The 11,608-nt window shown below is 41.1% G+C and overlaps 1 protein-coding gene across 1 annotated transcript; it reads left to right on the forward strand.

The window, feature by feature from the left end:
• Window positions 1-478: 478 nt before the first annotated feature.
• Window positions 479-3,196, forward strand: LOC147457813 (uncharacterized). Its single transcript, XM_086512599.1, has 4 exons — window positions 479-825; window positions 1,130-2,492; window positions 2,576-2,659; window positions 2,843-3,196. The coding sequence occupies exons 1-4, from the start codon at window positions 778-780 to the stop codon at window positions 2,980-2,982; spliced, it is 1,635 nt and encodes a 544-aa protein (XP_086368725.1). The 5' UTR covers window positions 479-777; the 3' UTR covers window positions 2,983-3,196.
• Window positions 3,197-11,608: the final 8,412 nt, after the last annotated feature.

The raw sequence follows: 11,608 nt of genomic DNA on the forward strand, positions 1-11,608 counted from the left end.
CTAAGAGGTAGTCATAAAAACTAATATCTAATTCTCCCAAATGATTTTCTCATGTTATGTTGAGGAGGAGCACCCAGGTTCATCTTTTGAGGGGGTGGTGTCGCCCAATTCCATGAGAGAGAAGTCATTTTCTTTAGCCGAGTCTTTTGGCTGAACCCAGCCTAAAGACACAAGAGGGGAGGATGAGAGAAGAACACAAAGATGTCAAGGGAGGCTTCTTATTCCTAAAACCATCTCTTCACTTCAAAGTTTAGCTTTACTTTTGAATCTCGAGCCGTAGTAGCGGTCCGCAAAAATCGTGTAAGCGATAATGCACGCAATGTGCTGCCTTGTCTTATCGCGAGTAAGGTGTAAGGCGTGGGAAGGTGTTCCAGTATAGATTCAAGAGAAAGTGATTTGATTCATCCATCCATGCAGAATACAAAAGTTTATCTAGGCCTAGTCTTAAAAGATTTCTTATGAAATGGAAGGTTTTTCAAACTAGGCCTAGTGGGATTTCTTTGCCTACCCTGGGCCCCTTCTCTTTCCTCTGTGCTGCAGCCATGGCGAACTTCCTGTAGGCCGCTCCTGCTCGCGGGTTAGCCGTGTGCGCGCGTTCACATTCTCGCTCGCACATACTTTCACATACTCAACACGTTGATTAGCACGAACACATAACGTACTTACCCAATGTTGAGGAAAACTGTCTTCTGCGGTTTCATTCGCCATCTTATGAAGAAGTAGGAGAATTCGCTCCTACGGCCCATCAATTGCAAACGAGTCGCTCTCTGTGCAGCAATGGTCGATCATCATGGGGAACGTTCTTGCGAAGTGCTTCCACAAAAGGCAATGCTCTGGACTAGCACAGATCATGGATGAAAGTTTCCCCTCCACCCACGTGATCTTCGTCATTTTTGTTCATCTTTTTGGTTGCGTGTTTAATTGAAAGCAGAAACATGCAGAAGCATATTGATACACGCCGCGCATTTGGTATGTTCTGCATTAGGGATCTGTGTGCATTACATGCATAGCGGGTGTGCTTGATGACAACAAGACACACACACACACACACACACACACACACACACACACACACACTTGTTTGTGGAGAATGCAGAATACAATAATAATGTAAGCGTCTTTCTGCCAGGTTGATACCTTTTCAACACCAAAGATTGCCCCTGCTACCCCAATGCAGGCATGGCAGAAGCCCCTACATCGGCAGGAGTCACCTGATGCAGTACCCTCTCTCTCTTTGGGCAGGAACTCTGCAGAGCTCAAGGCATCTTATGTTCACTCCCATTCGTCTTCTCCCTCAATACCTCCAAAGTGTGGTGTAGTTGCATCAACACCATCGTTTAGACCTTGTAGTGGAAGCGAGCAGCAGGAGAAATTACTTTCTTTCTCTTTATCCAAGTATGAGGAGAGTCTTGACATGGCTACACCTTTGCGTAATCATATGGGACCTTCTTCTTCGCACAGGGTTTGTGCACCAGCAGGAGTTTCAAAAAATCTGCCCATTGGAAGTACCGCATTTCCACAGGATGGTCATATTTCTAGCAGTGTTGGAGTAGTTGATGAGAGCACTCCTCATGCTTGCAAATCTGAACCGGCTACTAATGATGCAGAGATGGTTTGCAAAGCAGAGGATTCTCTCTCACCCTACTCCCCTGTTCCAGGGGAAGTTGCAAACGATGCATACAAGCTGTACTCAAAACTCTTCCCTTCAACAAGCATAGGCACTGTAGTATGCTTGCTTTCTTCTAAGGATATAGATGCGAACTCCGTTCTTGGACAGGTAGTAGACTGCAAGAAGCTGCCCACTTCTGAAGGTTGTGGGCATAAACCTCTAGCCCGGAAGGGCTATTCACATAACGAAGCTCCACCAGTGGCTGGAAAGAAATTAAAATTGACTTTGAATGAAGAAGGAGTGCCCTCAAAGAGGATTTTGTCTGTTAAAGAAGAACCAGTTTTTGAAGAACCTTGTGATACCCACAAGCTCTCTAGTTATGGGGATGCATACCCCACAGGTGGTGTCGGCTCAACATGGAAGGGTCACTCAGGGCCATGTAATGAAAATGTGCTCAAGGATTTCACTTTTCCGAGGTCTTTACATATGCAGCCAGAGAATATGAGTACTTTTCTTAATTCGTCTATCCCAAGCACAGATTTTAACCACATTGGTTATGTGGGTGATTATTCAGAGGATGTGAAGCCAACGATTGGGTTGAAGCCCTCTACGCTGTCTGAGAATGCACAGCTGCCTGCATCTTTGCCGATGCTGGGTACAGGGGAGCCTTCACGACTACTTGCTTCTAGAGTAGGAGCTTGGGAAAGCCCTGCTCGAGGCAATCCATCGGTGGATACCGATTGGGGCAAGTTTCTTGCGCTTTCGGCTACACCAACAGGAAACACAGACGCAGCAATTATGCTGCCTTTTCAACAGCGCTTCAGAAACTTGCAGGCCTTCTTAAAGCAGTGTGATGAAGCAGATCAGACTGATCGGCTTCAAGGTAGAGACTTATTGTCTTTGTGAAGATTTTTTCCTGTGCCTCAAAATTGTTGCATTTTATGGAGGGCTTATGTTGGATGCCAGGATTGAGGTCACTCTCGACCGCAGCAAGGAGTGGATATGCTGTTGAGCTTGAGACAAGGGCCATACATCTTTCTTTAGAAGAAGGTAGGTTGCTTTCTTGCCATGATGCTTCAAATATGCTAAGGAATAGTGTAGAAAACGGTGTGCTTCCAGGGGGCATTTAGCGGAAGTGAGGATTGTCTGATGCATCTGACAATTTAATCAATAATTGCTAGTCACTGAAAAAACACACCTTATTCATAGCATGTATAAACTCTCTGATTGCAGGGAAAGAGTTGCAAAGGATGAGATTGCTTAATGTGCTAGGGCGGTCATCAGAGAACAACCTTGAAGAGTTGGGAGCCACTCCTCATGGACCAAGGCTGCCTGTGCTTGGAGCTACGTTAGCCCTCTCAAACGCACCATGATGAGTGTGCCTTGCAAGGTCTTGTAGCCTCCCCCCCCCCTTCTTTTTAAACAGAAAGCGAAGATTGGGCATTGGAAGAATTCTGTTGCCCTTCAAGTCTATCACTGTAGTCATGTACATGGAGAGCCTTGTGTAGTTGCTCATTTGCAACATGTGTAATTTAATTTGTAAACTTTGCATTTGGCGTGATTTGATATTGAGGAGTCTGTTTTTCATCATGATGTTGGGCAATTACTGCCTTGCTATTGGTTATGGTGCTTCAGAGATTTGCTGCTTGATCAGCCTACAAACGTTTCTTAATTTGAACCCTCTCTGATGATGTGTTTGAAGGGCGCTTAAAGCAGGGTTCATTTTTGAAGGTTGAAGACCCTTCAAGGCCACTTTTGACCTTCAAGAGAAGTGGCAAAATTTTGAGGATTTACTATGAACTTTGAAGGGCTATTTTAAAAATTTGCCCCCCTTGTGGAAGGGCTGGCCAAAGACAATCTTGCCCTTAAGGACACTTTTTCTGGAAAAATATCGATACAGGTACATGTATATTGTTTAGGACTAAGTATAATACGATGATTTTCTTCTCAGAGGTGGTGATTGGAGACCAAACTCCCAAGGTTGCACTTTGATATATGTGACTTAAGACATTTTGTGTTGAATTTGGCTTAAAAAAAACCCTGCCTCTCTTGGGCCAACTCGGCCAAAATTTGTAGAGTTTAGTGCTCAAGTGCAGCATTTCACAGATGGGGACGAAACAGGCGGAACTGTAATACAGGCAGAGGCTGTGTGCAAAAGGTACCCTAGAAGTGCTTATACAGTTCTCTAGCTGGCTGGTATAGTTGCTATGCCTTAACACTAGAGTGCGTGTGATAGCTGGACCCTATGTAATCAATCCACAAAGGGAAGTAAGCCCAAGCTTCGCGAAAATCGCACGAGGCAGAGCCTATCTAATTGATAGACGAGATGTCAAATTGGGTCCACAAATATGTCAATGGGTGCATGTCAGAACAGAAATAATTAAGTGTCCTTATCCTGTAAGGCCTTTGGAAGCTGGAGTTTACCAAATTTGTCTCTAGGCTACCTTGCTATTGGCCTTTCAAGTGCTTATTCAGCATTCTCCTGTTGTTGTGAGCGTCAGGTTGTGAATTCGGGAATATATCAAATCAAAGAAAAAAAAAATTAATGTAATTTAGAAACCATATAAGAAAGAGTATATTTTAGTTAAGTGATGGTATGTAAGGGAATAATCTTCCACGCATTGAATTAAACTCATTTAAAAGTGGTTTCTGTCTTACATTTAAGTTAAAAGAAAGGGGACTTAGCAGAGGATGACGTTTTGAAATGTACAATGTAGTCAAATGATATGCAAACCATTGACATCATAACAAGTGCAACATTCATTAATACCCACCAGTAAAACTGTGATCTAATGTGGGTATTGTTGATTGATAAGGACAAGTATATTGCTGTCTTGCTTGTAGCTTTTGACTTCTACTTTCAATTCAAGCTGTTTCATGTTGCTGGTTCTAATGCATTATCTTCAGCTTTCTCATTTTTTGATGTGATGTGAAGAGATAAAGGAGAAAGCTTGAGCTCTTGCAAGCACACATGCACACACAAAGAGATCACACAAACAAAGATGGAGGCTAAATTTTATTGGATAGTGGATGACTTGACAAGATAAGTTTGCCATCAATCTTTGGTAGATAGACTTTGTTGGTGAAATCCAGCTATAGTATCATTGACAATGATCCTTGCGTCCACAATACCTTGTGCCAGTAATAAATGTAGGTGAGCAACCATCCAACAAACTACCGAGCTTGATATCTCCACACTCCTCTCATGCTCAATGCCACTCAACTCGTCCATGAGCCTATACATTGTCGCATGACCTACGATGTCTTCTAGGACCCTCTCTCTAATGGTGTGGGACACTCATCTTGGACGGTAGATTTGTTGAGGGCCCTCAAACCAACACAAACCTTGCATCACCATAGGGGAGAACCACTTGCTTAATCAAAACAATATTGTCTACTTCCATCTTCTCTAGCTCTTGTTTCATGGCTATTGCATGTTTGGAATTGACCTTATAGGCTTCTTGTTTTGGCACCATTCACCAAAAAGAAGGTGTGGACACTTGACTCATATATGGGATACTGCCTATTTGAAAGATTGCATGAACGAAAGTTCTCGGTCCAAGAATCACAGCTATGAGGCAAATACAGTAGGTTGAGGATTCTATAGAGTGCCCTAAGTTGACCTCCTTGATTTGGTCCTAGAAAAGAGAAGTGGGTTGGGGGCAGGGAGCAGGAGTGGGGGGGGGGGGGGGGTTCCACGTCTAGGGTAGCAACAATGTGAGTGATCACAAACACATCATGTGTTGCTATCTAGATGATTCACAAGTCACCATACTATCCTTGAAGCTAGCTAGGAGGAGCTCATCAATGGATAGCTCATCGAGCACATGGGCCTTCTTAATAGACTTAGTATCGGGGGAGACTGACTAAGATGGGCAATGCAATGGGGATTATTTGCCTTGATGGGGATAAGCCCCCCTAGCCATAAAGTCTTTGTAATGAGATGTTGGTGGTATGATCCTCTCGGGGTCAATCTGTGTACTTGAAGTGGTTGTGTCATTAGGCCTCAAAATTGAGAATAAGGTGGAAGATATTTCCTAGAGTGTGTGGTCATCCTTGGCAATAGGCTAGATGGAGATGACAAAGCAAGGCAAAGGCTTGGTAGTAGCAACTAACTACTCAATGAGCTACTCATTTGGTGGTTTTCTGTGGGGCTAATTTGGTTTGCCTTTTGACTCAATTGATATAGAGAGGTGTGGTAGACTATTGGTTCCACTACTCCTTTAAGATTTATATGCTTCTAAAGAATCCAAGTGGATGGATTAAAGAATCCATCCACTAAAGAATCCAAGTGGATGGATTCGCATGGCCTCATTCACCTAGGCAAAGTAGAGCCATGGTGTGCCACAAACAAAATTGGCCAATTAGGAAAGGAAATCCATCCTCCATTTGTAGTGCACCACTTAAAAATCAAGGTGAAGGGTGTTCCTAAATTTTTACATACAAAGAAACTTTCCCTACAACACTTGTGGATGCATTATTCTGTGGTCTATTAATGTCACACACACACACACACACACACACACACACACACACACACACACACACACACACACTTTGTCACAGCATTTGACCTGGATAGCATCTATGGGGCTCGGATAACGTCCTCAATCACTATTTCTGGCTACAAAATATGACATCCAACCTGTTGCACTCAAACTATTTTTGAGTTGTGGCCTTAGGGGAGTTTTACCTTATGCTTTACATATTAAAATACTACCTTAGGGCTGTGGTTGCTCTAGCACCTCATCTGGAGGGAGTTGTTGACTATACTCTGAATCACTGTAACATCCAATTTTATGAGCTCGAGTGGATAAATTGAGTTGCTGCCTTATGAGAGATTACCTTGTGCTTTACTATACAACTGCTAGCTTTTTTATGTGGATCACATTGGTTGAAATTAGAGTTATTTACGATAAATTTAAAACCTCCCCAGCATCTTGTTTGGGCTACCTTATGGGTACAATCCCCTAATCTATCTCGTACCTGTTTTTAGTAAAAACCCATTCTTTGGCCTCTTACTTGGGCGGCTTTCGAGTTGATTGATTTTACTAGGTTTCATCACTCTATCGTGGCACTCATATTGCATCATGACCCCGCTCTGATAACCTCGTGTAAAGAAGGGTTGCCTGCCATGGATTCTTTGCCTCCCTCTCATTGATTGAGTCTTACCTGGAATACCTCTTACACTCATGAGAATGATCAACGCTAGGCGGCCGCGGCACCACCACAAGTGATTATTTTTCGGAGGTCTTCCCTGCCTCTTCCACTATAAAAGGTGAGGGGTTCTTCCCTTCACTTAGGCTTGGTTTCCCTTGGCTACTTGGAGAAATACTTGGGATTGCGTCTGCTCACAGGTTTTCTATCTCAATGCTTAAAAACCATGCTCTGTTATCTGATTATAAACAGGATTTTTTTAAACTTTTTGGAAGAACTCTTCTTTTGGGATTTTTTGTTAGAAAAGGAATATGGAATGAGGAACTGGGTACAGTTTTTACACATCAGCAAAGGGTTTTGTTTGGCTTCTTGCCTGGTACTGACTGCATATTTACTTGATCCTCTGCTACTGTGCTAGAAAATGACATCAAATCTATCATGCATATGGTTACTATTTTGATTTTTTGATACGATGATGAGTATAAGGCTGAATGCCTGGTGGTGGTGCTATTTATGCATGAGTATTCTGGTTACTGGAATGTGGTAAACTGGTTATGCTACCATATTCTGATAGTTGCAGTTGTTTATGTTACATTCAAAATTGAAAAATAAAAAAAAGGAGTTAATACTTGATGATCTGGCCTGGTCTAACTGGTTATAGACAGACTTTATATCTTCGGCTTAATCTTGGGTGTGATTGGATATTAGCCGGATCTGGTTTTCCATTATACAGATCTCGTCTGATATAATTGATCTTTACAAATGGATAATGATATGGTTTTTTTGTGCTTTGCTACCTTAGTTTGTTATGGTATTTTGATTGGGAGAAGAATGTTGTGACTGACAAAACTTCTAAACTTCACCTGTTGCTTGGTTATTAGGCATAGATCTGGTTCTTCACTTACATCTAGTGATGATGCTTAACATAAAGTAAATTCTGGTTTGTTACTGCTTGCTTTGAATTAATAAAAATGGAACCTTCTGATTGTTGCCTGGATGCTTGGCTTTGCTCTGGTCCAGGTTTGATAAAACCGTAAATACAAAAATCTCTATATTTAGCAGGAGGTAATGGTACTTTTTTCACTACTCCTGGTCTTCTAAACCTGCTCTCCACTCATGGATAATGATTTGGTACTGTAAATACCTAAGTTTCTTATGGTATTATGATTTGGGGAAACGGTTTTGACTTACAAAACTGACCATCACCTATTGCTTGGTTGTCGGGCTTAGATATGATTTTCCATTATAGCTTGTGCATACTGACCTGGTCTGGTATAATTGGATAAAGCCAGACTTTATACCTTCTGCTTGATACTTAGATTGCCGGCTTAAAACTAGTTCTTTTTTTCACTACATCTGGTTGGAATCCTTCTGGCCAAGTATAGCCTAAATCTGGATAAAGATACTTTGGACCTGCTCACTAAAACTTGAGTAAAAATCTATCTAAAAACCTTTTGTACCTTATGGTTGGTTCGTTATAACACCAATGACTTGAAATTTTTTTTTACCAGTGAGAATGTACTCCATTTTTTTACTCTGGCTGACACTTTTTGGGTAGACCAATCTAACTGCTACTTCGATACCAATCTCTTAAAAGGTGCAGATAGGTAAGCAGGACTATTACAAAAGATTTCTCGTATAACTAAGGTTTCTGATGGATGACCTAAACCTTGTTTTTTTCATACACTGCTTAAACTAAGGAAATTACATATATGATATGGATTTGTCGACTTCCTCTCACAGTAAAAGGTTACTTTAAACATATGAAGTAATTCTGGTAGGATTACTTTGTATAGGACAGTAGCTAGTCTAAGTCTAAATAGTTTTTAAGTTTGAGATGGATAACAACTGATAGGTTCTTTGAAGCCTGCCATACGTAGCCAAGTATAACATATCTATTGTCTTGACTATATGGATGCATGTGAGAATTCTATCTTTGCTTAAAGAGGTTTAGCTTGCTGCAGTCCGACTTTGGAAACATTTAATGATTCAATTGGGATAGTTTTGATACCTTTGTACAAATTCATTAAGAATGATACTTCATTCTTATTATGTTGTACAGTTATGATTCAAATATTGAGTTGTTTCTGTGACTTGACATCTTTAGCTAGTCGTCGTTTTGAACATCTTGTTCATTGGTGTGTTAATTATTTAAGTTAAACAGCTACACACACCCCTAAACACCAGGCCCTTCCAGGAAACTGGGAGGACCAGGTCGCTGTCTTTAAATATGTTTGTGTCTGTAGGCTTTGAGTGACCCACTGTTTATAAATCGTTAACTGGTCGACAGGTGTTGGGTGGTCTCTCCTTGACTATAGACTGGATTCCTACTCACGACTATTGTAGTCTTTATGGCTCAGTCGGTTTTAAGTAGCAGGTGAATCCAATTCTACTTACCTATGCTTTTGCAAATTATTTTTGACAATTACAGGTTCATGCTACTTAAATGTTGGCTTTTTGGAACAAGACAACTAGCTTTACGTTTTTTCTTCCAACGGCTACTCAATGACAACCATAGTTATTTCAAACTGGCTGACAAAGCCTTAAAACTCCTACAAGAGTAATGTCTTCCTTGAGGACTTTATTTGTTATTGTACAGACATTTCTTTCCTTTTCAGGGTCACTCCTATTTAGCTCTTCTATGCTAATGAAATTAAAAAAAACTCATCTTTCTGATGAGGCAGTAGGCCCATACACAATGGGCCTGTGTATGGGCCTACTGCTGAATCCCATTGTGTATGGCGCCTGGGATAGGACGGGTACACCCACACACACCCACACACACTTGGTCACAACATCTGACCTGGATAGCATTTATGGGGCTCCGATAACGTTCTGATCACTATTTCTCGCTACAAAATATGACATCCAACCTGTTGCACTCAAACTGTTTTTGAGTTGTGGCCTTAGGGGAGTTTTACCTTAGGCTTTACATATCAAAATACTACCTTAGGGCTGTGGTTGCTCTAGCACCTCATCTGGAGGGAGTTGTTGACTATACTCTGGATCACTGTAACATCCAATTTTATGAGCTCGAGTGGATAAATTGAGTTGCTACCTTATGGGAGATTACCTTGTGCTTTACTATACAACTGCTAGCTTTTTTATGTGGATCACATTGGTTGAAATTAGAGCTATTTACCATAAATTTAAAACCTTCCCAGCATCTTCTTTGGGCTAGCCACCTTATGGTTACAACCCCCTAATCTAACTCTTACCTGCTTTTAGTAAAAACCCATTCTTTGGCCTCTTACCTGGGCGGCTTTCGAGTTGATTGATTTTACTAGGTTTTCATCACTCTGTCGCGGCACTCATATTGCATCACAACCCCGCTTTGATAACCTCGCGTAATGAAGGGTTGCCTGCCATGGATTCTTTGCCTCCCTCTCATTGATTGAGTCTTACCTGGAATACCTCTTACACTCATGAGAATGATCGACACTAGGCGGCCGCGGCACCACCACAAGTGATTATTTTTCGGATTGGAGGTCTTCCCTGCCTCTTCCACTATAAAAGGTGAGGGGTTCTTCCCTTCACTTAGGCTTGGTTTCCCTTGGCTACTTGGAGAAATACTTGGGATTGCGTCTGCTCACAGGTTTTCTATCTCAATGCTTAAAAACTATGTTATGTTATCTGATTACAAACAAGTTTTTTTAAATTTTTTTGGAAGAACTGTTCTTTTGGGATTTTTTGTTAGAAAAGGAATATGGAATGAGGAACTGGGTACAATTTTTACACATCAGCAAAGGGTTTTGTTTGACTTCTTGCCTGGTACTGACTGCATACTTACTTATTCCTCTGCTACTGTGCTAGAAAAGGACATCAAATCTATCATGCATATGGTTACTATTTTGATTTTTTGATACTGATGATGAGTATAAGGCTGAATGCCTGGTGGTGGTGCTGTTTATGCATGTATATTCTGGCTACTGGAATGTGGTATACTGGTTATGCTGCCATATTCTGATAGTTGCAGTTGTTTATGTTACATTCAAAATTGCAAAAGAAAAATATGGGTTAATACTTGGTGATCTGGCTTGGTCTAACTGGTTATAGACAGACTTTATATCTTCGGCTTAATCTTGGGTGTGATTGGATATTAGCTGGATTTGGTTTTCCATTATATAGATCTGGTATGATATAACTGATCTTTACAAATGGATAATGATCTGGTTTTTTTGTGCTTTGCTACCTTAGTTTGTTATGGTATTTTGATTGGGAGAAGAATGTTGTGATTTACAAAAGTTCTAAACTTCACTTGTTGCTTGGTTATTTGGCATAGATTTGGTTCTTCACTTACATCTAGTGATGATGCTTAACATAAAATAAATTTCGGTTTTTTACTGCCTGCTCTGACTTAATAAAAATGGAACCTTCAGATTGTTGCCTGGATGCCTGGCTTTGCTCTGGTCCAGGTTTGATAAAACTGTAAATACAAAAATCCCTATAATTAGCAGGAGGTATTGGTCCTTTATTCACTACTCTTGGTCTTCTAAACCTACTCTCCAGTCATGGATAATACTTATTTCATGTCCATTCTCATGACTCCCAACCTTTTTTGCATGGTCTACAACTTTGCAGAAGGAAATTTTTGCAAATTTTGCACGGTTTGGGAGATAATTAGTTCAGACAGCAGAGTGGTCTACCTTCATCGGTTCTTCAGCGTACAGGTTTTGGTTGCGGACTCTTTCTGCAATCTCTGTCATATGCATATCTAATGTAAGATCTTGAGGGTCTGTTAAATCAGAAAAACCACCGCAACGGTTACAGAAAAGGGCTTTTGGTTGATGCATGATCTTATGCGGTTTGCGTATTGTGATGGAAATATGCAAAGCCTATTGT

Source organism: Adiantum capillus-veneris, chromosome 5 (genome assembly GCF_014529385.1).
Source record: "Adiantum capillus-veneris isolate H3 chromosome 5, ASM1452938v2, whole genome shotgun sequence".
Taxonomy (NCBI): Eukaryota; Viridiplantae; Streptophyta; class Polypodiopsida; order Polypodiales; family Pteridaceae; genus Adiantum; species Adiantum capillus-veneris.